This window comes from Equus przewalskii, chromosome 18 (assembly GCF_037783145.1).
Source record: "Equus przewalskii isolate Varuska chromosome 18, EquPr2, whole genome shotgun sequence".
In the NCBI taxonomy this organism is placed as follows: Eukaryota; Metazoa; Chordata; class Mammalia; order Perissodactyla; family Equidae; genus Equus; species Equus przewalskii.
In genome coordinates, this window is record NC_091848.1 from 23,442,473 (window position 1) to 23,467,544 (window position 25,072).

At 41.7% G+C, this 25,072-nt stretch overlaps 2 protein-coding genes and 1 pseudogene across 15 annotated transcripts in view; 2 read left to right on the forward strand and 1 right to left on the reverse strand.

The window, feature by feature from the left end:
- Nucleotides 1-25,072, reverse strand: part of MCF2L2 (MCF.2 cell line derived transforming sequence-like 2) — a 240,526-nt gene that overhangs the window by 88,776 nt on the left and 126,678 nt on the right. For all 8 annotated transcript variants that reach the window (XM_070583232.1, XM_070583235.1, XM_070583233.1 and 5 more), the window contains 2 exons: nt 17,459-17,636; nt 12,397-12,488 (listed from right to left, as the gene is read on the reverse strand). In XM_070583232.1, the coding sequence (XP_070439333.1) occupies nt 12,397-12,488; nt 17,459-17,636 (270 nt within the window). The remainder of the gene's footprint in view (nt 1-12,396; nt 12,489-17,458; nt 17,637-25,072) is intronic.
- The window catches only part of B3GNT5 (UDP-GlcNAc:betaGal beta-1,3-N-acetylglucosaminyltransferase 5), a 75,648-nt gene that overhangs the window by 27,895 nt on the left and 22,681 nt on the right, over nt 1-25,072 (forward strand). For 5 of the 7 annotated variants that reach the window (XR_011529370.1, XR_011529371.1, XR_011529372.1 and 2 more), the window contains 2 exons: nt 12,436-12,768; nt 13,576-13,731. The gene's annotated coding sequence lies outside the window, so the exon portion shown is untranslated. Of the gene's footprint in view, nt 1-12,435; nt 12,769-13,575; nt 13,732-20,383; nt 22,528-25,072 lie in introns of those variants that run through there. The other 2 variants (XR_011529373.1, XM_070583250.1) reach the window with 1 other exon arrangement.
- LOC139073322 (E3 ubiquitin-protein ligase RNF115 pseudogene) lies at nt 20,487-21,088 on the forward strand (annotated as a pseudogene).

Consider the following 25,072-nt stretch of genomic DNA (forward strand, 5'->3'; position numbering starts at 1 on the left):
CTTACTGGATTGTGAGATGATGCTCTTTCAAAGCAGAGTAACAAGTACCTTATGAAATAGTAGCCTTTTTCCCTTCAGTCAGCCTGACTTGGAGATGCTGCTAGGGTATCCCCACGGTGGGGATTTTCTCAGCCAATTGGTGCTTTAAAAAGGAACCAAGCCATAAACTCCCCTATGGGGAGGCCACTCAGGTGGAAAAGCCCCTCCCCCTTTATATTCATTCTGTTCCGAAGACGAAGGGTGGCAGTGAAGGCAGGCAGGCTGGCCACTGCTCTGCACCAACATCACTCCCCTCCAACCCGCTCCACCCCAGCCTCCCCTTGGTCTCACAGTGACACCAGCCTACATTCAGGTTCTCCAGGAGCACTTTAATGATGCCTTCCTGTGTCTTCTCAAAAACATATAATCTAATCGTTTAGTTTCCCCTACATTTTGAAGAAAGACATGTTTCAAAATTGAGAAAACAGGCTAAGTGCCTAGCTTGAAGGAATCTTATTAAAAAATTTTATTTCAATTTCTCTGGAGAATACATCTTTTTTAAAGCATCAATCAACTTTTTAAAGGTATCAATAGCTAATTTTCAATTGATGACTAAAATATTTTTTTCTTCCCCAAAGGAGAGGTAGCAACATTTGAGCTGAATCAAATTAGTCTCTCCCTGAAGTTAAATGATTTCACGTTACGATTTTAGGGGTACTTGGAAAACTACTCAGTTTCAACTCCTTTAAAGTGATGCTATCTGGCCACTTAAGGTGAAAGCACTGTTTATTATATTATCACATTTCTTAAATAGAGAAGCTTACCAGACCTCACTCAGAGAAAAGGTAAAGCAGATAAGGGGCAGAGCCACCCTCTTCATTTAAAGTATAAAGGGTGAGCATTGTTTAAGGCTAAGCCTTTTCTGGCATTGTAATTATGGTTATGCGTCACTTAATGACAGGGACACTTCTGAGAAATGTGTAGTTAGGCTATTTTATGGCTGTGCGAACATTATAGAGTGTATTTACACAAACCTAGATGGTACAGCCTACTACACAGCTAGGCTGTATGGTACTAATCTTATGGGACCACCGTCGAATATGTGGTCCGTCGTTGACCGAAATGTTGTTGAGGTACATGACGGTAATTACGAAAATCTGAGAAAATAAATGAGGAGGGATGACAAGTAAGAATCACTGAAAAATTACAGAATGATGAGGTGTAGGGGAGGACAGTGGGAAGGAAAGGAGAGGAAACCTCTCCAGAAGGCGTTCACCTCCAGCCTCAGTCCAGGGTGGTTTAAGGGACACAGTCCCAGAGGGAGAAACATCAGCCTCGTGACGGGGTGGCTCCGCCTTTCTCTCTCCATTGCTGGAATTGCTGGGGAAAAGGGGGAAACCCTCTTTCTTTTTAGGGCCCTAGTGGTGAGTACACTGAGGTGTGGCCAGCTGACTCATCCTGTGTAACTAACTCCACTCTATCCAGGAACTGAGCCGTGTCCGTAAATGTAAGAGATCCAACACTAGATGTCGAAGAGTCAACGTTTATTTAGGAAACGAAATATATCATTGAGGGATTAACTCCTAGGAGCACTAGTTAAACTTGCGAATCATCCGAATTTATTTTAAAGTGCCACTTTTCCTCTTTACTTTGTAGTTGGGATTATTTACCAGACGCTTGGGTTTTCAAAGAGGAAACAACATGGGCTCCTGTCAATGTCAAGAGTTTCCTTTTCATGGTTAGTCTAAAATTAGCCTGGGAAATTCCCAAAGTTAATAATTTCCTGCTCTGAGAGGAGTTTTGGAACCGTACCAGGATGGTACCTGGGTGGATACCACTCAGAAATATACTCCTAGAGGTAGAGAGTAGCCTATACATGGGGGAGGATGCTGGGAACAAGAACCAGGTGACAGCGAATGGCGTAGGCTAGTTATAAGAAAAGTTTTCTTTGAGGAACATGTGGCCCCCGCCAAATCTTTATCATTTAAAAAGGAGGGCAGGGGCCGGGCCCATGGCTGAGTGGTTGGGTTCGCGTGCTCTGCTGCAGCGGCCCAGGGTTTTGCCGGTTCGGATCCTGGGCGCGGACACGGCACCGCTCATCAGGCCATGCTGAGGTGGCGTTCCACATGCCACAACTGGAAAGACCCACAACTAAGAATGTACAACTATGTACCGGGGGGCTTTGGGGAGAAAAATGAAAAATAAAATCTTTAAAAAAAAAAAAAAGGAGGGCAAAAGGTGGCCCTATCCTTCCATTGTAGATGAGTTGCAGAATATCTCATTGACTTGGCACACGCCAGGCTGAGAGGCACCAGCAAGCTTGCTCAGCTGGTCCAGCTGGTTACAGCATGACCCTAACAGGGCCCAAGGATGCCCTGTCTGATTCCTCCCAGGTCTGTTCACTTGGTTCAAGGAAGAGAGTCTCACCCAAGGCCACAAGCATTTCTCTTAGCCATTCACCTAAACCCAAACGATTTAAAATTCTGTTATATAGTTTTGTTCCATAGAAGGAGATAATGGTAAACAGCCTGTAAAAGTTACTTTCTAAATGCTGTCCTCTTGGTTTGTCCAAGTTCCAAGTTTATTTCTAGAGAGAAATCCTCCTTAATGTGGTTGAAGGTAAATTTTAATAGCCACATAATGAGAGAATTTTACAGATTGTATAAAACATACATTTTTAAAAAAATTTAATTATTTGTATTGAGGTAACACTGGTTTATAATGTTAGGTAAATTTCAGGAATACATCATTATACTTTGACTTCACTGTAGAATACATCGTGTTCACCACCAAAAGTCTAGCTGCCATCCATCACCGTACAAATGTACCCTTTTAAACCTTTTGCCCTCCCCTCTCCCCGCCTCTCCGCTGGTAACCATCAACCTATGCTGTGTCTATGTGTTTGTTTGTTGTTGTTTTTTTACCTTCCACAAATTAGTGAAATCATGTGGTATTTGGCTTTCTCTGTCCTACTTATTTTGCTTAGCATAATACCCTCAAGGTCCATCTATGTTGTTGAAAATGACAAGATTTCATTATTTTTTTATGGCTGAGTAGTATTCCATTGTATTTATATGCCACATCTTCTTTACCCATTCATCTGTTGATGGGCACTTAGGTTGTTTCCAAGTCTTGGCTATTGTGAGTAATGCTACAGTAAACATAGGAGTGCATACATCTTTGTGAATTACTGTTTTTGTGTTCTTTGGATAAATACCCAGCAGTGGAATAGCTGGATCATATGGTAGTTCTATTTTTAATTTTTTTTTTAAAGATTGGCACCTGGGCTAACAACTGTTGCCAATCTTCCTTTTTTTTTTTTTTTAATGATTGGCACCTGGGCTAACAACTGTTGCCAATCTTTTTTTTTCTGCTTTATCTCCCCAAACCACCCACCCCGTACACAGTTGTATATCTTAGTTGCAGGTCCTTCTAGTTGTGGGATGTGGGACTCTGCCTCAACGTGGCCTGACGAGCGGTGCCATGTCTGCGCCCAGGATCCCAACCCTGGGCCGCCGCAGCGGACCGCGAGAACTTAACCACTCGGCCATGGAGCCAGCCCCTATTTTTAATTTTTTGAGGAATCTCTGTACTGTTTTCCATAGTGGCTGCACTACTTTACATTCCTACCAGCAGTGTATGAGGGTTCCCTTTTCTCCATATCCTCTCCAACACTTGTTATTTCTTGTCTTTGTTTGTTTGTTTTTTAAAGATTGGCAACTGAAGTAACATCTGTTACCAATCTTTTTTTTTTCTTCTTTTTCTTCTTCCTCTCCCCAAAGCTCCCCAGTACATAGCTGTATATTCTAGTTGTGGGTCCTTCTGGCTGTGCTATGTGGGACACCACCTCAACATGGCCTGATGAGTGGCGCCATGTCAGTGTCCAGGATTTGAACTGGCAAAACCCTGGGCCGCCGAAGTGGAGTGTGTGAATTTAACCACTTGGCCACGGGGCCAGCCCCTCTTGTCTTTGTAATTATAGCCATTCTGATGGGCATGAGGTAATATCTCATTGTGGTTTTGGTTTGCATTTCCCTAATAATTAGTGATGTTGAATATGTTTTCATGTGCCTGTTGGCCATCTGTATATCTTCTTTGGAAAAATGTTTGTTCTGATCTTCTGCCCATTTGTTAATCGAATTGTTTTTCTGTTGTTGAGTTGTATGAGTTCTTTATATATTTTGAATATTAACCCCTTATCAGATATATGATTTGCAAATATCTTCTCCCCATTGGTAGGTTGTCTTTTCATTTTATTGATGGTTTCCTTTGCCGAGCAGAAGCTTTTTAGTTTTATGTAGTCCCATTTGTTTATTTTTTATTTTGCATCCCTTGCCTGAGGAGACATGATATTCACAGATACTGCTAAGATCATGTCAAAGAGCATACTGCCTTGTTTTCTTCTAGGAGCTTTATGGTTTCAGGTCTTACATTCAAGTCTTAAATCCATTTTGAATTAATTTTTGTGCATAGTGTAAGATAATGGTCTACTTTCATTTTTTGCACGTGACTATCCAGTTTTCCCAACACCATTTGTTGAAGAGAACTTCTTTCTCCATTGTATGTTCTTGGCTACTTTGTCGAAAATTAGCTGTCCGTAGATGTACGGGTTTATTTCTGGGCTATCAATTCTCTTCCATCGATCTATGCCAGTACCATGCTGTTTTGATTATTACAGCTTTGTAGTAAATTTGAAATTAGGGAGTGTGAGGCCTCCAGCTTTGTTCTTTTTTCTCAGGATTGCTTTGGCTCAGAGAGTTGTGATGTAGAGAATAGGAAGAACTTTTGAAAAACAGAAACCACTTAGGGAATCTATCCTGGGAGCAAATTCCTAGCTGGTTGGTCTGCCCTATTTGCTCCATCTCACTAGCCCTTTCCAGGACATCTTTCCCTACTCTTCATTGACATTACCTGAAGAAGCCACTGCCTAAAGTTTCCTTTGGATAATAGGGCAGTCCCATTTTAAAATGGTAAGTGTTTCCTGGAGGGCTAAGGAGCTGTCAGTCACTCATCATCCAAGCATTGCTGTGAACTAGCACATTCAGATTTCTCCTACCTCTAGTCCAGATCAGCTGCATTAGGAGGGGGCTTCCAAGAGGGAGGGGAGGTGAGAGGAAGGTTTTAGGACTTTTTATAGACTGAAGCCCTTTGGAAGGGAAGGGCAGGCTTGAGGAGAGGGGCAGGAGAGGGCCAGAGGCTTTGTGGAAATGGGAAACGATTAGAGACAGACGGGGGAATGGGTCTCAAATGCAAACTTGGGCTATTTCAAAATTTCCCCAGAGTCTCTTTTGTGTAAGATCATGAATTTCCCAGCTAGTCTTGTTAGTCATTAGTTCAATATTATTACTGGTTAAATTGGCTTTTATAGGCTGGACTCATACTCTATACATTATTTACAGTATTTTGTTTGTGGGGAAAATGTCTTCTTAAAAAACTATAACCACTTCAACGTTGTTTTAACAATGATTTGCAAGTTTGTATTTCTGTTTAACATATCAGAAAGTGAGGAACACGTCACATGATACCTTTCACCCATTCCCGAACGAGGAAAATGTAAAGGAAATAAGTGTGCCAAAGACATTGAAAAGAAGTTGCCCACACCTCCTGAGTTTTCTCAGGCTGTTTGATTTCATGTGATTTTAATCTCAATGCATGAATGTCAATGTAACTTAATTTTTATATGTTTGTACATCTTAACTCCTAAATAAAATCTTAAATTTGAAAAGTGATTTATTAGACCCATCTTTGGTCCCTAAGCTAGTTAACAAATAATTTCCGGATAACCACAAGACCAATTGGTTGACTCTCATTGGTGTGGGAAGGGCTACAGCCTCTGGGGCAGAGTTCGCCCAGCCAACAGGAAGAGAGGCTGTACGTTGCTGTTACAGATCTAGGAGACTCCACAAACACAGGACTCAGCCTTCATAAGCCCTCACTTTCTGCTCTTCCTCTTGAGTGCTCTATATTGGCCAACAAATTCATCCAAAGAGAAATCCAAGATGGAAATCTCAAAAGTATCTTCAATATCTTCCTTTCCCTCCCTATTAAATCTCTCCCTTTATCTTCTCTGCCTTGATCTTCATTCATCAAACTTTCTCTAACAGTTTTGTATGTTCCAGGCACTGGAGAGAATGTCTGGATGAATGGGTATGAGCTCTGCCCATCTCCCTTTTTCCCACTGCCGTTAGTGAACTCTCAACACTGAAGCCTCACTTACACTGTGACAACTGCTGGCAGCTGGTCATCCTGCCTGCCTTCATCTAATCTACTCTTCACTATCATACAGCTATCTTTCTGATACACAGATGCCTTCCCTGTCAACAATCTTCAACCAAAACCTTCAGCAACCTGTCTTTGGTCTACCTTCCTGCTTTCTCAAACCATTCCCAGAATAGCCTATGCCCCTTCAGACTTCTGAGACTTTATATCCTTCCCCATCCTGGATTGCCCTTCCCCTCTTATCCACCTTTCAAAGTTGTATTTATTCTTTAAGGTTAGGTTGGAATGCTACCTCCTTCGTAAACACATCCCCGATATACTTGTTTTATTATTTTTTTCCTCCCCAAAGCTCCAGTACATGGTTGCATATCCGAGTTGTAAGTCATTCTAGTTCTTCTACATGAGCTGCCGCCACAGCACAGCACCTGACAGATGGGTGGTGTGCTTCCACAACTGGGAAGCGAACCCAGGCTGCCAAAGTGGTGAGCAAAGAACTTTAACCACTAGGCCATCAGGGCTGGCTCCCCAATATGCTTCTTATGAACTACTCCCTATTCTGCCCTCTAACACGTTATATTCCTTTTACTGGAGGTGTGTCATGCTGCTTTATGTTATAAATTCTTGGAAAGATGTTGTTTACCCTATGAAACTTCTAAGTTTCCTGAGTTTAAGCCCCATATTAGAATTGTTTCCATGGGACCCAAAGCAATTGCTTTGATATATATTAAATTGAGCTGAATAATGCCCAAATTGGACCCAGAAAATATCTTAGTTATGTCAATTTTTTATTGGTCAGAGAGCAAAGACCAACAGTGGTCTTACTGTTATTCTCTTGTTTTTCTTATGTAGCTCCCTCAGTGAAAATACATTATCATAGATTAATATAATCACACCCTCACTCTCCTGACTTTTGAACTCTATATTGGCCTAAGAGTTCCATATCCACCTTAATGAGTTCTCCTTTATCCCAAGTCCTTGTGGCCTATGAATATAGCTTCTAGGCCAATGTGACCAAAAGTGCAGTCCTTGTACCACTTGGGTTCTAGTCACCAAATGCGCAAGTTAAAAATGCAGCTTCCTGAAGCCAGCCCCATGGTACAGTGGTTAAGTTAGCAAGTTCCGCTTTGGCAGCCTGGGATTTGCTGGTTTGGATCCCAGGCATGGACACGGCACCACTTGGCAAGCCATGCTGTGGCAGGTGTCCCACATATAAAGTAGAGGAAGATGGGCACGGATGTTAGCTCAGGCCAGTCTTCCTCAGCAAAAAAAAGAAGAGGATTGGCAGCAGATATTAGCTCAAGGCTAATCTTCCTCAAAAAATAAAAAAAAATTTTTTAAAATGCAGATTCCTGGACACTCCCCCATACCTCCTGAATCAGAATGTGCATTATTAATAAGTTCCCAGGGCTGCCGAAAACCTGGAGAATCTTCGTTCCAGAAATTCCTCGGAGAACTTGGTGGGAGGCTGCCTCAAGGATTTGGCGGATTCTCTGAATCTCTTATGAGCTCTAAGAATGACCAGACTTCAGACAGCATAGAAGGTGGACACTGAAATGTGCTTATAGTTCATATAGGTCTCTTGCTCAGAATCAGAAAGGTAAATGAAAGCTTTTGGGATTCAAAGAAGTAAGAAAGCAAGGAACTGAATCCGGCCCTGATCTGTTCTCATTTGGCAAAAAGGTACATATTCAAGATTAGGAGAAGTTATTCAATCTAAAACTTGGATCTGATCTTCCTTTGCTTCTTTTCATCTTTTACACAGAAGATTCTATCTATAAACACAGGATTAAACTGGAAACTAAAATTACTAAGAATCTGTTCTGTCGGGCATCGTGCCAGCTGTTTTCCACATATTTCTCATTTAATCAACCACCTGTGAGGTTTCTTTCTTTATCCCCATCTTACAGAAGAGGAAGTTTAGAGTATGAAAGATTAAGTAAACTGCTGGTTAGGTGGATTAAGTGAGCAATTAGGTAGAAAAGTTAAGTTAGATCACTAAGCAAACTGCTAGATTAAGTAAACTGCTGGTTCCAATCCCAGTTCCACTATTTACTAGTTGTGTGAGCCTTGGGGAAAGTTACTTAACCTCTCAGAGTCTCAACAGCATCACGGATAAAGCAAGGGAAACATCATCTTCCTCACCAGGTATTGAGGACCCGCGAGGAACTCAGGTACAGACAGCACTCAGCACAATGGCGGGCCCTCAGTCAGGGTTAGCAACTCTTCCCTCACCTCTCCGTTCCCTTCCAGCCTTGGCTTTTTCGTTCATTGGCTTCTTAAAAATTTTTATGAAGGGGCCGGCCACGTGGCCAAGTGGTTAAGTTCACATGTTCTGCTTCGGAGTCCCAGGGTTTCACAGGGAGGAGGAGGAGGAGGGGGAGGGGGAGGAGAAGAAGCAGAAGAAGCAGAAGCAGAAGCAGAAGCAGAAGAAGAAGAAGAAGAAGAAGAAGAACAGAAGAAGAAGAAGAAGAAAAGAGATTGGCAACAGACGTTAGCTCAGTTCCAATCTTAAAAAAAAAAAAATTTATGAAGAAGGCTGTTTGCTCAGAAGTCTGAAAAGGCCTCTGCTGCTTTAAACCACTTTAAAAGGCGTCCAGGAACACTGTTCACACTCACAGCCAGTAGCTCTTCCTTTATCCTGAGGTTCACATTCAGGAAAAAGAAGAATTCTCATCAGCCCTTGGCTTCTTTCCATCTGCAAAGAGGCTGCGATGTGAGCAGCTCAGGGAGAGCAGCCCCTCTGAGTCAGGCTTGCAGCTTCCAGCAGGTGACGTACAGAGCAGGAAGCGGCCACATCACCACCGCCAGCAGCACAGCGAGCCTGCTCCACCGCTGGGCTTTCCCAGACGACGTCAGTGGGTAGGGAGCCAAGCGCATGGCTGCCAGGCTGCCAGAGAGTACCCGAGAGCCTCAGCTGCCTCATCAAGTTTAGCTTGTCAAGTTCCTTCCAACTGGCACAGCAAGGATCACCCCGCACGGGAAGAGGAAACGCCTTTTTTGGGAATGAGTTTTCTCATGATGATAAAATCGTATCATGATTTTGTGGCAGGTAGTGAGTATTAGTGACTCTAGCTGCAATCAGGAATGGTTTTGGTTTACAGGTTTTTTTGTTTGTTTGTTTGTTTTTTCCTGTGGGCATTGACGGGTGAGGGCAAGGAGGGGCATTTATCACGATGTTATGATTCATTCTCCTAGACTACGGTTTCATTTTATCTTTGAGTTCTAGGCTTAAGGCCAAAAAGATGTCAGAACTGTCACCCGCAGTCATATGCACGTTCCATCCAGCCTGGTCATCTGTCTTGGACAGTGGCCACAAAACAAAAGGAGCAACGATTATTCTTGATGTTAGTTAAAGTCCTTGTCCCCCTTTTAATGATCCATGGACCGCACAGACATGAATTTAAACCTTTTTTTTTAAACCTACCTTTACTAGCTTTCTTACGTGTTTTGGAATAATGACTTCCCTGGCTAGAGTACCCACCTTGGGAAACACTAATTGCATTTATCGGTCCTAAATTGATTTCTAAGTCTAGGACTTGGGAATGTAGTGAATGGACCCCCTGTCTTCCTACTCATGTTGTTCACAGCTGTACGGATTCTGCCCACACTTCTTCTCATAGCCTTGGTCTTGTCAAAAGTTCAGAAAAAAAGAAAAACAGAAGTAAAACCAGTGAGTCACTGAAGTAGTAATTAGTAAAAGTTTCTTGTGCACACACTAAAAAGACAGTTTGCAAACTGGGAGCTTTCCAACCAAAACATGGAACGAGGCTCACAGGTCGATTGTTATAAAGCTGCTGAAACAGTGTGGAGGGAGGGGTTGTTTACTCTTCACAGTGATTGGTTACAATGTTAGAATTTTCTTAAATGAAAGGGAATTGGTTAGTGGTTACCTTAGACCAATTTGGGGGAACAACATAAGTTTCACTTATGATTTTGAGAGGCATAAGCAAGAAATGATCCAGGTCAAGTTAGCTTTGCTTGTCTTGCAAAATAAAGTAAATTAAGCTTTGCCTGTATGACTAAACTGGTTTTGTCTGCTCAGGGAATTTTCAAGTCCGGTGTCCCTTTGTGTTTGATTCTAACGGTCCCTAGAAGCAGAAGTCTGACCAGCCTCTGTTTGCCAAACTGAGGAAGTTTGGCAGCCTCTGTTCCTGCCCTGCTTCCTCCACCACCTTGACTATTAACATAGGTTTTGTTGTGGGAAGCCCTTTATTAAATATACAAACAAAGCAACAGTAAGGAAAAACAACAACGAAAGCACAGAAGGACAATTGTAACATGTACTTGCCCCTGCTGAATAGTACGTATGCTCTTGGCGATCTGCCTACATGCAGAGGGAGCTGGCATCTTAGCACGACAGACTTGGAGTCTGAATTAAATAAACAGTACAGCAGAAGAAGGAAAAAACCAAGAGTCTGGTGGTCAGAACTTCTTGGATTCCACTCAACATTTTCTAACCCTTTAGGCCTCCGATTGTATCCGCACCCCTGCTCCTGCCTTGTCTATTTTTACCAATGTAAAATAGGAGTAAATGATAAATGCAGCTTATGGAAACCTTTGGCCTTAAATACTTTGAGGTCTTCCCTGAGGAGAGGTGCCTTATGTTTATTGACTACATTCCTTTTTTTTTTTTACAACCAATAATAGCACTCATTTTTATTGTTCACAATTATTGAAATAATTCACTTTGATTTGTAATCTTATTTAAGAGAACTTCCACACACTTACAAGTCCCAGGACATCTTTAGAAAGTGTGACGGTCAAGAATATGTTGTCTAAGATGGCTGAAGAATGTCATGGAGATATGAAACGAGTTCAAACCACATCATGAGTCAACGGCAATGGTATATGAGTTCAGGGGCTGGATCTGGGCTCTGGTGCACTTGACACAGCCCTCACCTTCAAAGACGACAGTCTCTGAGCCCAGGGTACACAGAAAAGGGTAGGGCGATGCTCAGTGAAACCCCTTTTTTATGTCACTTAATGATTCCACAGATTTCATGAATGGCAAGTCAGGTGAAGTTTAATTATGTTTACCTGCTTCAAAAAATTGCTATTTTTTAAAATGGCTAATCAAGACCTATGAAATTGCATATTGTTTCCTAACTCTGGAAGACACAGTGGCAGAATTCCTCCAAATTGACAGAAGAATGCAGTTATCTCTAAGAATAGTCTGCTGGAAATTCTAGTTCCCACAGTGTTTCTGTTTCCAGGAAGACTTGCTTTCTGCCTGATGCCTAATGGTCAGTGGAGTCCCTGTGGGTCCTATATACAAACCCATTAGGAATTGAGGAAGGATCTGAACTGCCGCTGAAGTGCATTTGAGCCCATGCGCTACTAGTCTCCGGTTTCAGAACCATTCAGTCAGCCAGATATTTAATTTTCAGTGAGGTGGGGAAAGGGGAACCTTCCTGGGGTTGCCATGCAATAACATATATTCATAATTCCTTTTATTTGGGTTTTTAAATATAATGTTACTTTACCATTATATAGTGCTTGGCAATTTTCAAATTTTCATTTCACGCTCAAAACAGTTTCAGGAGGTAGCTGTTGTTACTCCATTTTTACAGACGAGAAACTGAGGCTTAGAAAGGTCATGTTGCTTAAGTCCAGGTCTGCCTGATTCCAAAGCGAATGTTCTTTTTTTTTTTTAACTTTTATTTAGAAATAACTGTAGATTCACATGAGGTTGCAAAGAAACATACAGAGAAGTCCCGTGTACACTTCCCCCAACCTCCTCCTATGTTAACATCCTACACAACTAGAGCATAATATGAAAACCAAGAAAATGACAGAGCTTAATTAGAATTCAGCACTTATACATGCGCATGTATGTGTGTAGCTCATGCAATTTTGTCATGTTCTTTTTATTCATAAACTACACGGCTCTACCAATTTTAAATATGAAGTCAGATTATAGGAATGAGTAAAATGACTTTTCCTTCAACAAAACAATATCTACCAACAATTACTTAAATGACCAAACAGTTTTTCATTTCTAGCTGCAGTTAAGAAGGAAGAAGGAAGAAAGCCTACAAACCTCAGTTCTTGGGAGCACCAGTCTGTGCTACGCGCCTCTGTGGGCACATCTTCTGGAGGTGATAAGTATGAAATAGGGGGACTTGATTTATTGATAATCAGGACAGCGATATTCTGTCATGTCAGAAATTTCTATCAGCAAAAGAAAGGTGATCTTACCTTGACTTCAGATTTAGTCTCATCATCTTTCTTTTCCAGGGAGTTCAACTCTGTCTCCAGATAAGGTGCCTCAGGTGTTTTCTGAAGAGGAGCTAGAGGGACAAAGAAAACCTGGCATTAACTTAGCGATTCGGCTTATAAATAACTCAGAGCATTTAGCCAGCCTTGGACAAGCAGCTGGACTGCGCTGAGGCAGCTGGTTAAGAAAGCCAGACTGAGCTGCTGCGGTGATTTCTGAGGTGGCAGATGAAATCGGAGGTGAAGGAGAGATGCAGAAATGAAATAAGAGTCCTTGACATCAGACAGTTCACTTTCGATCTGAAGAGAAAACAGTCACACCCAACACCACATGGAACAACGAATCGCAATTCTGTAAGTGTAATGTGGCCAAAACAACAGATTCCGTAATTCCCATTTTTAAGACTCAGCTAAAAGGTCACTTTCTTCATGAAGTCTTCCTTGATTTTCAAACTTCATGGTTTTTTTTTCTTCTCCCCCAAAACCCCAAGTACATAGTTGTATATTCTAGTTGTAGGTCCTTCTGGCTCTGCCATGTGGGATACCGCCTCAGCGTGGCCCAACAAGTGGTGCCAGGTCGGTGCCCAGGATCCAAACCAGTGAAACCCTGGGTCGCCCAAGCGGAGCATGTAAACTTAACCACTTGGCTAGGAGGCCGGCCCTTCATGGATTCTTTTATTCTGCTTTAGTATTTATCATTTGTACTGTATAATATGCACTTGATGTGGTTCTTGGATTAAAAGACCAGATTCAATTCTAGGTACCACATTCTATTGAATATATTTTTTTTCCATTACACAGGTAATTAATTTGTGCTTATTATAGAAAATTTGAAAAATACTAAAATCTTACTATTTAAACACAACCGTTTGGTATTTTTTTTTACAATCTTCTTTAAAATGTTCTCTCTTTCTTTGTGTGCGCACACACATACACAATCATACCATGATTATGTAAAGGGATGTCCACGTCTGCCCTAGCCAGAAGGAGCTGTTGCTAATCTGATGATCTAACAGTCGGATTCCCGAACTAATGTAATCACATTTATTAGTGGATAAGATGACTGTGTGAGGAATCAGTTGGCTGAGTCAGGAGGGAAGTGGGCTGTCCTGCTCTTGCTCTCTTCTCTGTCACTCTATCTCTCTCCTCTCATTCCCGCAGGGCTCTCAGACACCTGGGAGATACCCTTCTTCAGGCTCCATGGCATTTGGTAGTAAATTAGAACTTGAGGAGGAGAAGGCTGAGCTAGGCCTTGAGGCGTTCTAAGCCAGTTGTACCAGAGGGCTGCACTGGGAGTGATGGCTACAAGTCTAATAGGTAAGTGGTACTTTGAATTCTTACTTATCACCATCACCACTCTTTCATGTATACTTCCCTTGGGAAACTCACAGGATATATGTGATTAACTTGAGACAAGATTTGAGCATTTCCAGGTCCCATGGCCAAAATACCATCCATCTAATGCCACCAATATATCACCCTGATTCTTATCTGTGGTGGACTTGATGGAGATTGACCATCTGCCTTCCAGAGGCCCCTCCCAACCCTCAGATTCTGTGAGCCAACTGAAAGCAGCTGGGGCTGTCTATGGGTTTTTCATAGAGGCCATGTGGAAATCTGTAGTAAAGTACACCATTTGTTGCCCCAGGTTATGTGAGCACTGAAGCTACTTTATAACAATGCACAATCCTTCAGGCTCCTCACTCTCTGCAGGATCTCTGTAAGCTAAGTGATTCCAGGCTTAATAACCGAATGCTAGAAATGCATCCATTGTAATTGGCTACATCCAAGTCTGAGAAACACCTGCCCTTCATACTGTGAGCACAGTGACGTTCACAGGGATGGCAGAGATGCGGGAGCCACACCAATAACATGGGACACACATTTTCAGAGTACATAATCTCTGTGCCCCAGCTTCTTTATCTGTAAAGTGGAGAATAATGGGAAAGCCTGGAGGATAGGGTTGCCATGAGGCTTTCATGAGTTAATACACACAAAGCATTTAGATCATGGTAAGCACTCAGTCCATTTTCGCTATTATGATAGCCCATGGCATTAAAAGGAATTTTTTCACATTCCTTATGAACTTCAAAGAGGTTAAATGTTGTACCCAAGACACCTAGTAACAAGAGTCAGAGGTGAGATTCTAGCTCCCATGTTAAGCTCCCCGCCCACCTTTCCTACACCATGAAATATAACAGTTTATCTTGGCACAGACTCAGTTACTAAGGAATCAGACAAATGTGTTTCAAAATCCTGTTAGTGACCTGCCTGAGTCCATAGCCAGTGGTTACTCTCCAAAACAAGAGTGCAGGATTGTTCTGCAAAATGAGCTTGTTGCCTGACCAAGGTCAATGATACCTGTTCAGACATGATGAAGACCTGTCTATCCTAGGAGACTCATTATCTATTACGAAATCTTGCATTTGAAAAGCTGAGAAACATTATCATTCTGCTTTATTTACTTGTAACAAACATACGCCCCTTAAAATAATGAGAGAGGCAAAGCCATAGAAGTGAACACACTTTAGTTTTGGAAAAGAGCCCTAGATGAGAGGTCAGGAGAACCAAGTCCTGTTTCCAGCCATCCAAGAAGGATGCCTCCATGAGAGTGTCTGTTCATGTGTATCTGTGGTATGTATGCATAAGTGTGTCTGAGCGTGCATGTGCACGTATGTGTGTGTTGACCATGTGTGTGTGAGTGTCTGTGCATAGAAAATTTCAGGAAAGAAACATGTACTAAACAGTTATCAAGCCTTACTTCTAAAAAAGTGCAATATATGCTGGGAGATGGGACTGTAAATTGTACTAAAAGAAGAATTACCAAAAGACCTCATGATTTTTGGATAAACAAAAACTGAAAGAATTTGTTGCAAACAGACCTGCACAATAAGAAATGCTACAGGAAGTTTTTCAGCCTGAAGAGAAATGACACAAGATGTAATTCAGATCTACAATAAAGAATAAAGAACACCAGAAATGGTGAATAGGAGGGTAAATATAAAAGAATATGTATAGTTTTCTCTTCCTTTCTCTTAATTTCTTTAAAAGATATATGACTGTTCAAAGCAAAAATTATAACACAATGTTGGGGGTTTAACGTATGTAGATGTAATATTTACGATGAGAATAGCAGAGAGGATGGGTGGGGGATATACAGAACTATCATGTTGCAAATTTCCTATATTTTACATAAAGTGCTACAATATTAACTCAAAGTAGATTGTGATAAATTAAGGATGCATATAGTAGTCCCTAGCAGAAACAACTGGGGAAAAACATAGTAAAGAGGTATGTAATCTAAAAAACCAATAGAGGAATTAAAACGAAATACAGTCATGTGTCATTTGATGGGGATACATTCTGAGAAATTCGTTGCTGGGGAATTTGTCATTGAGTGAACAGAATAGAGTATACTTACATCAGGCACGAGAGAAAATGATGTAATCAAGAGATACAGTAAACATGAGATGTAGCAGGCTGCTGCCGGTATAACATGGTATAGTGTTTTACAATAAGCTTCCATTTTTTATAAATAGAGTACACTCCAAATAACCATGAAAAGTATAGTATAGTAAATGCATAAATCAGTGACATAGTCATTTATTATAATTAGCCAGTATTATGTACTGTACATAATTGTATGTGCTATACTTTCATATGGCTCACAGTGCAGTAGGTTTGTTTACACCAGGACCACCACAAACATGTGAGTAATGTGTTGTGCTATGATTACAGCTATGATGTCACTAGGCAACAGGAATTTCTCAGCTCCACTATAATCTTATGGGACCACCATTGTATATGCAGTCTGTCATTGACTGAAATGTCATTATGCAGCATACAACTGTACTAAAAAAATTTGCTGAGCCAGTCCTGATAGCCTAATGGTTAAAGTTTGGCGCTCACCATTCAGCAGCCTGGGTTCGTCTCCCTGTTGCAGAACCATACCAACCTTCCTCAAAAAAAACCAAAACCCCAATAGCCAGAGAATAAGTGAGGACAAAGCTTGGTTGCTTTAAAAAAAGGAAAAAAAAAGAAAAAGTAGGAATAGAAAGGAACATCCTCAATCTGATAAAAGGCGTTTGTGAAAAACTTACTGCTAACATCATACTTCAAGGTGAAGCATGAACTCTTTCCCTTAATATTGGGAAGACGGGGATGTCTGCTCTCACCATTTCTATTCAACATTGTGTTGGAGGCTCCACCCCTCATAAGAAGGCAAGGGGAAAAAAGACATAAAGATCAAAACAGAAGAAGGAAAACTGTCCCTATTCAGAGATGACATGATTGTATTTCTACACAGAAATATATTCCTATTGCTAGTTGTATATGGTGATTCTATTTAGTATAGGGTTAAAAAACAAATGAAATGCCGAAGGCTTTTATCTTCAAAACTACTATGTTGCCAAGAGAAATCAAAGAAGACCTAAATAAATTGAGAGTTACAATGTTTATGAATTGGAATACAAGTAAGATAACGGTTCTCCCTAAATTGACCTATATGTTCAGTGCAATCTCAATCATAATCGCAGCAGAAATTGAAAGGTGATTCTAAAATTTATACGGAAAGGAAAAGAAACTGAAATAGCCAAAATAATCTTGAAAAAAGAACAAAGTTGGAAGACTTACACTATCTGATCACGAGGTTTACTAACAGGCTATAGTACTCAAGACCACATGGATTGGTGTAAGAAATTATTATTATTTTTTTATCTTCTCAAAGAACCAACTTTAGCACTTCATTGCTAATAGAATCTAGTGGGACTTTCAAAGGTCCTTAATGGAGTGTATTTCATGCTAATATTACTTGTCATTTGTAGTATTCCTCTACTAGATTGTAAGCTTTCCTTTGCATCCAGGCATCTAGTCTTATGTAAATTTATAAGTCTTCAATGCCTGTACTGTTGCATACCTGTGGTTTGTTTTAAATAATATCTGTCAAAACAATGACCATTATGCCTCTTAAACAACCACAATCTCGACCCTCATGATTATCGATGGAACATAAAACCACAAAACTTCCTTCCCCCAAATGACCTACCCAAGGAGGAGAGTTGACTGGTTTTTGGTGACACCCACTTTGGGGAGGACTCAGGATGAGGGGCCACAGGTTGCACTGGGCGAGTTTGTCTGGCTGCCAGTTTCATCAGACTCATTTGCCTCTTGTGAAATATTTCCTGCACATCGCCCAGCTTCTGCAGGACTTTCTGGGCTTTGGCCTGCAAGAACAAGAGCAAATCATGAGCAGCTCACTCTGCACACAACCTGAGGACATGAAGCATTCCTCTTCTCCCACCTTCCCCTCCTCCCCACTCCCTAGCATCCTCAGGTGACCCTTCTCTAGGCATCCACATGCAAGTCGTTGCATGTTTCGTCGTTGCATGTTTCACGTTGTACCAGAACTGTGCTTCTATGAGTCTGTATCTCCCACTTGATTGGCAATGATTGTATCCTTCTCACTAGTGTATCTATCTCCGGTGCCTGGAACACTGTCTAGCACAGAGCAGTGCTTGGTAAATAGATGCTGAGTGGATAAATGTTCACTAAGTCATGTCTGTTAATGGTAGAAAAGGATGCCACAGGCCATGGATGAAGGACATTAGACCAACTTAGAAAACAAGAGGATTTCAAAATAAGAAATGTACCCCAAAGAAAGGCCTTGATGGAAGAAAGAGTGTAAGTGTTCTGGGGGAGAGCTAGCTAAATTCCAAAGCAGGATCAAGGAAATCACAAACGCCTGAAATAAAAAGGATACACATTTTAATGTTATTCTGTGTGACCCTTTCTCTATGTATAAGTAGGAAAGAAAGAAACTGAAGCACCAGGAGAAAAATGAAATTCACAGACGTCCACTTAACTGACAAAATGCTCTATGGCAGAGGGTCAGGAGAGAACAAAAAGCAAGCCCTGGAAGTCTTTGAGTTACATTAAGGCCTGAATTCAGCTGAACACGTACGTTTCTTCCGGCCTTGCTTCCAGCGTGACATCCCTGTAGCTCTGGAAGGTCAAGGGAAGTGGGTAGCCTTTTCTTCATCATGCTGACTCTAACAACCATCTCCTGAATGATTTTAACCATGAAAGAAGGGACCCAGAATTAAGAAGAGCTGAACCACCATAAGCCATGCGGGGTGCTCTGAGGATGCCTAAATCCGAAAGTGGAGGCTCAGCACACACCCAGGGAGGCTGCCACATTTTGCCACTGGAAAAATAAATTTTTCTTTTTTATGCTGGACCATCATCGGCGAGAAAGAGCACAGAGCCCTGAGGCAGGACTGGGGTGTCAGCTATGGACAACACTCCCCCCACAGCCTGAGGGCTCTGTCAAGCTGACCTCTGCAACAAGATCTGGGGCTGGCCTCACTCTTTGGGGAGTCTGAGTGCAGACCTGCACTGTCCAGGACAGCAACCACTGACCACAGGAGGCTACTGAGCATCTGAAATGCCGCTGGAGTGAACTGAGCTGTGCTGTCAGTATAAAATATACCCCAGATTTTGAAGACTAAGTATGAAAAAAAGAATGCAAAATATCTTAATTTTTGAGACACATGGTATGTTGAAATAATATTTTGGACATAGGTTAAAGAAAACATTATTAAAATGGATTTTACATGTTTCTTTTCACTTTTTAAAAATGTGGCTCTCAGAAGATCTTAAATTATATATATGGCTTGCGTTATATTTCAATCGGACAGTGTCAGTCTAGACCAGGCTTCGGCAAACTTTTTCTGTAAAGGACCAAATAGTAGATAGTTCAGGCTTTGCAGACCGTCTGGTCTCTATCACAACTACTGAACTCTGCTGGTGTAGCATAGAAGCAGATAACAGATAATATATAAATGAATGAGATAAAATTTTATTTACAAAAATAGGTGGCAAGCAGCTTTGGCCCACAGATTGCAGTTGGTTGACCCCTGGACTAGATGAAGCTCAGGGTCTGTGTTTAAAGGGTCTCTTCAGAGAACGTGCCTCTGGCCTCAGTTGTATATTGGACTAGAGGTTCTGATAAGAAAGCCATGAGTCCAAGTCCCAAAAGAAACTAAATCTGCTCATGTCAGGGTAATGACAATGTCAGTTGTATTTCTGAGGGGATGGTGGTAAGACTTGGTGACCAGCCACTACCACCCAGCCCTTCCGGCCCAGTGACGAGCTTGAGGAAACTGAGACATGGGTGTTAATTGCTGCTCAAAGATCAAGAAATATGACTGAACGAATAATTGTCAGGTTGGTGATGACAAGAGTCTTCCACATATTGAGGTATACGGGGCAACTATTTGGGTTCAAAACTGATTCAGCTTGAACTAAAGAAGCCTGACTTATTACAAACATACATTGTACATCTGCTTTAACCATTAAACTAAAGAATGCACTCTACTAAGATAAGAATGCATAATTCCCCTCCTCCGCCCTACTGGTAATGCTTATTAGTCCCTTTCCCAACATTAGGGTCACATGACCTGCTAATTTGGAACTGAATACCTCTTTGAAACATTGAAGAATATGTATCCTGGGCATGTTCAATGTGTTCTTTGTTCTAAAAAAGTATAAGACTGTACTGAAAACCATGCTTCTCCAGAACACTTTCTTCCTTTCTACAAAAGGCCTTCCCAGGTTATAACCCTCACCCTGGCTCAAGTAAAACTCACCTTGTCTCTCTTATCTACAGAATGGTTATTGGTTATTTTGCATCGGCAGTGATATTCCCTGTACAGCCCTAGTGTGAGGTCAGCGCCATGTGCTAGGGCCCCACGGCTGGCTCACCACTTGGACTAGACAGGACTCAAATCACCTTTGCCCTTTTGCATCTCTCCCTTAAGATCCCGGGTGAACCCTGGAAATGGTGAGGCAATCAGAAGAGACCGTAAATTCCTAAACTCAGGCAAGGGGGAAGTTGGTGCAAGATTAACAACTTCATTCCTCCCTCTCCTCTTCCCTCTGTTTACTTGTAAATCCATTCTCCATTCCACAGTGAGGATTATCTTTCTAAAATGTAAAGCTGGGACACAAGGAAGACAGGCATGTGAAGACTGAGGGAGAGATTGGAGTAATATGTCTACAAGCTAAGGAACAGCATGGATTGCTGGCACCACCAGAAGCTAGGAGAGAGGCATGGAACAGATTCTCCCTCAGAGTCTGCAGAAGGAACTAACCCTAGCAACATTTTGATTCCAGACTTCTGGCCTCCAAAACTAATAATACAACGGATCTTTGCAGGATTCTTTGCAAATTCTGCAATTCCTGGATCCCTACACCCTTTCACCTGGAGCGGGATGCTGCACTCCAACCCTGGGGACTATGCCTGGGGTCAGACAGGGCTCGATGCCATTGTAACCCAGCTTTTAGGACAAGTGGAAAATACAGGGCCTCCCCCAGCTGACAAGGAAAAGATCACATCTCTTCCAACAGTGACAGTAACTCAGGAACAAGTTGACATGGGTTTAGAGTGTCCAGTATGCAAAGAAGATTACACAGGTGAAGAGGAAGTCTGGCAGTTACCCTGCAAACACTTCTTCCACAGCAGTTGTATTGTGCCGTGGTTAGAATTGCATGACGCATGTGCTGTATGTAGGAAGAGCTTAAATGGTGAGGACTCTGCTCGGCAAACCCAGAGCTCTGAGGCCTCTGCAAGCAACAGATTTAGCGACAGCCAGCACATGACCGATGGACTTTCTGAAGCTAAAGACTGCATCTGAGCCAAGGCTGTGGTAGTCTTGTTACCGTAGCTGTAAATTGTATCAAACAAAAGATAGTAGGTGCATTTAGGAACCACATAAGAAACCCCAACCCGTGATATTAATGCAATGAGTGTTTTTCTTCTCTAAGTTTAAAGTTAGTATCTACAGATGGAATTGTGTCTACAACCAAATGCCTCTTATTCCTGAATTCAAAGTGATAATTTTAAAAGTATGAAACTAAACTATGTGGGTTCCCCCCACCAGAAAAGAATCAGTTGCTTAAAGTCTAGCTCAGGTCCTGCTAACCGTCATGTTACCTTGTAATGGATGTTTCCATCTCCTTCTCCAACCTCCACCCTACTGTTAGTGTATTTTACAGTATATACCAGAGCCCTAAAATTCTGCTGATATAAAGTCCTTCTTTTTTCTTCTTTTTTTTTTTTTTTGAGGAAGATTAGCCCTGAGCTAACATCTGCTGCCAATCCTCCTCTTTTTGCTGAGGAAGACTGGCCCTAAGCTAAACTCCATGCTCATCTTCCTCTACTTTATATGTGGGATGCCTACCACAGCATGGCTTGCCAAGCGGTGCCATGTCCGCACCCGGGATCTGAACTGGTGAATCCTGGGGCGCCGAAGCGGAATGTGTGCACTTAACCACTGTGCCACCAGGCCGGCGCTGTCCTTCTATTTTAATTGTACTAAAGCATCTACTCTTGGCCACATTAGCCACGAAGTGAGGTCAGATTAATTCAGGAATCTTAGACTAATGATTTTGTTTGGTCTTGAATCCTCAGAGAGCAAATCAAAGAAAACTCACAGTTGGAAGGAGAAAGTGGCTTATTATTGTAGTCTTTGGTTTTCTCATTTTAAAGACTACTTCACAGATGCAGTTTCCACAGAAACCAACATGACATGTTCTTAGGAGTTTCATGTTGGTAGGAATCCGATTCTGGTTCCTCTTTGGGAATGAGCTGGGCAGCATATGGGCGCAGAAGGACAGAGGTTTGAAATCTTTGGTTCTGAGGTTTTTTAATGATTCCCAACTCATTGTTTACTGTCTTTTGTCCTGGGGGCCTTATAATAATGTCCCTCACAGAAAGAGAATTACTTCATTATTGCTTCTACAGCCAATTCACTGTTTTCAGTATTTCACTAGTCTTCAGGAATCGAGATTTTGCATTGTCTCATTTTAATTTTTTAACTCCTTTTATCATCTCTCAAACCTTTCTGTTCTGCTTGGTTCTAGTATATTTGGAGTCAAACTGATTCTTGTGATCACACCCAAAACAGCTTGGCCTAGCAGAGGTAGGCCTTGTTTTTTCTGCCCAACAGTGTCCCACGCACATGCACATGCTCTTTGGAGCATATAAGTGTTTAAACTGGAATAAATGAAGATCAAAAATGTAAAAGCAAATAAATAAAAAATAAATAAATAAAATGTAAAGCTGATCACAGAACTTGCCTGTTGAAGAGTCCTGCCGGGGCTCCGGCTGCATCTGGATGAAGTCCTGACTGCTCATCCTGGAGCACTGGGTTCTTCCTTACCTCACCCTGATTTCCCTCCAGGCTCACCTCCCGCCAGTACCCAACACTCACACTCCAGCCTCCAGCTGTGGCCATTCCCCTAAATGCTTTGGTTTCCAGCCTCTCTGCCTTTGCACCTTCTGTTCCTTCTGCTGAGGTCCCCTCCCTCCGCTGTCTCCCTTGAAAACTCCTACCCAAACTTCCAGACCAAATGTAGGCATCTTCTTCTATGAACACCCTGGCCTCCCCAGGCCGAGCTGACTATTGCTTCCCCTGTGTGCCCTGCTGGCCCCTCCATTCTATATGCTCTTGGATGGATAAATAAATGAAAACAATAGGATACATTGGAGTATATGAGGAAGCTGTTTCGTTTACAACTAATTCAGCCTGATCTTGTTTTTCCAAAAGGGCCTGACATGGCCTGTTGAGCATGTATTGTATGTCTGCTGTAAACATTTACTATGTCCCAGAGACAAAAATGATGCCCTTAAAGATAGGGATGTAACTCCCCCTCATATTAGCATTTCTTAAGGATAAGCATTGCTTCCTAGGAACTAAGGATTAATTACCGACCTGCTGTGCTCACCTTGTGAGCATGGATCTGCTGTGCCAGCTAAGCATCTCATGACAGTAGTAAAAGATATATTCCTGTCATATGTGATGTATGTTCTTTGTTCCAAGACAGTATACAACCACTCTGTACACCCCACTTCTTTGGTGCCCTTCTTTCTTTGGGGAAGGAAGGCCCCAGGCTATACTCCTCAAACTTGGCTCATAATAAACTCACCCTCATTTTGATTTATAGATTGACTATGGATTGTTTGTGCTGACAGGACCAAACAGTATTTACTGGGGACAAATTTGTCTTCCACTAAACTGCCACCATCCTGATTATAGGGCCTGTGACTTTCATTACTGTATTCCCGGAATAAAACACAAACTGGGTACCCAATGGATATTTCAAGAATTGAATTTTGCTATTTGCTGCTGAGATTGTTTCGTCTTCTAGGCTGGGTGGTGAAAGTGAACGAGGGAGAAAAATCAAAACAGTAGCACGAAGCGGGTAGCGCAATAGCAACGTATTCAGGAAAAGCACTTGCAGATCCTCAGAGACGGGGGAGCTGTTACAAGAACAAGAGTTTAATTGCTGTGTCTTAGAGGCAACAGAGTCAATCATTTACACAGAGAGTACCAGTTTTTTAAAAATAAATTTTATTTTTTAGAGTAGTTTTAAATTTACAGAAAAATTACAAAATAGCAGTTTCCCATATATAGCACACCCAGTTTCCCCTATTACTAACATCTTACATTAGCATGGTCCATTTGCTACAATGAATGAAAACCCAATATTGATACATTATTTTTATTATTAAAATAAATTGTTATTATTAAATAAAGTCCATACTTTATTTAGATTTCCTTAGTTTTTATCTTTTCTCTCCAAGGTCCCATCCAGGACAGCACATTTCATTTAGTTGTCATGACTTCTCAGGCTCCTCTTGGTGGCGATAGTTTCTCGGCTTTTCCTTGTTTTTGATGACCTTGACTGTTTTGAGGAGTATTGGTCAGGTATTTTGTAGAATGTCCCTCAGTTGGGGTTTATCTGATGTTTTTCTCATGATTAGACTGGAGTTATGGGTATTTAGGGGGAAGATCACAGAAGTAACGTGCCATTTTCATCACATCGTATCAAGGGTACATACTACCTGCATGAACTTAGGACTGTTGATGTTGACCTCCTTCACCTGGCTGAGGTGGCCTTTGTTAGATTTCTCCACTCTAAAGTCGCTCTTTGATTTCTCCCTCCCATTACTGTACTCCTTGAAAGGAAGTCACTATGTGCAGCCCACACTTAAGAAGCAGGGAAGTTATGCTCCACCTTCTCGAGGGCAGAGTATCTGCGTAAAGAATTTGAAATTCTTCTGGATGGGAGATTGGTTTCCTCTCCCCCCATTTATTTATATCAGTATGAATTCACGGATATCTATATTATACTTTGGGTTGTAATCCAATACTACTTTATTAATTTTCTTGCTCAAATTGTTCCAGCATTGGCCACGGGGAGCTCTTTCAATTGCTTCCTATGTTCCACCACTGTGGTTTGTTGTCTTGTTTTTCACAGTTCCTTACTTTCTGGTACTACAAGATGCTCTAGGATCATCTTCTGTATTTCCTGCCTCACTCCTAGAATCAGCCATTTCTCCAAGGAGCTCAATTCTCTTTTCTTGAAGAATGGAATTAGAAACCAAGACCTCAGTGCTAGGTGTGCTCATTGATCCTGGGGGTCTCTTTGCTTCTAGGCTCTCAACTGTCCAAGAAAGGAGATACATGTGTCTAGACCAACCCGTGTGTATCCATATATCTAGGAATATTGCTATATGTATAGATTACCAATTTTGACAAGAAAGTCATTACTCCTTAGTGGACAAAACTCTCTGACACAATAAGATATTTAAATC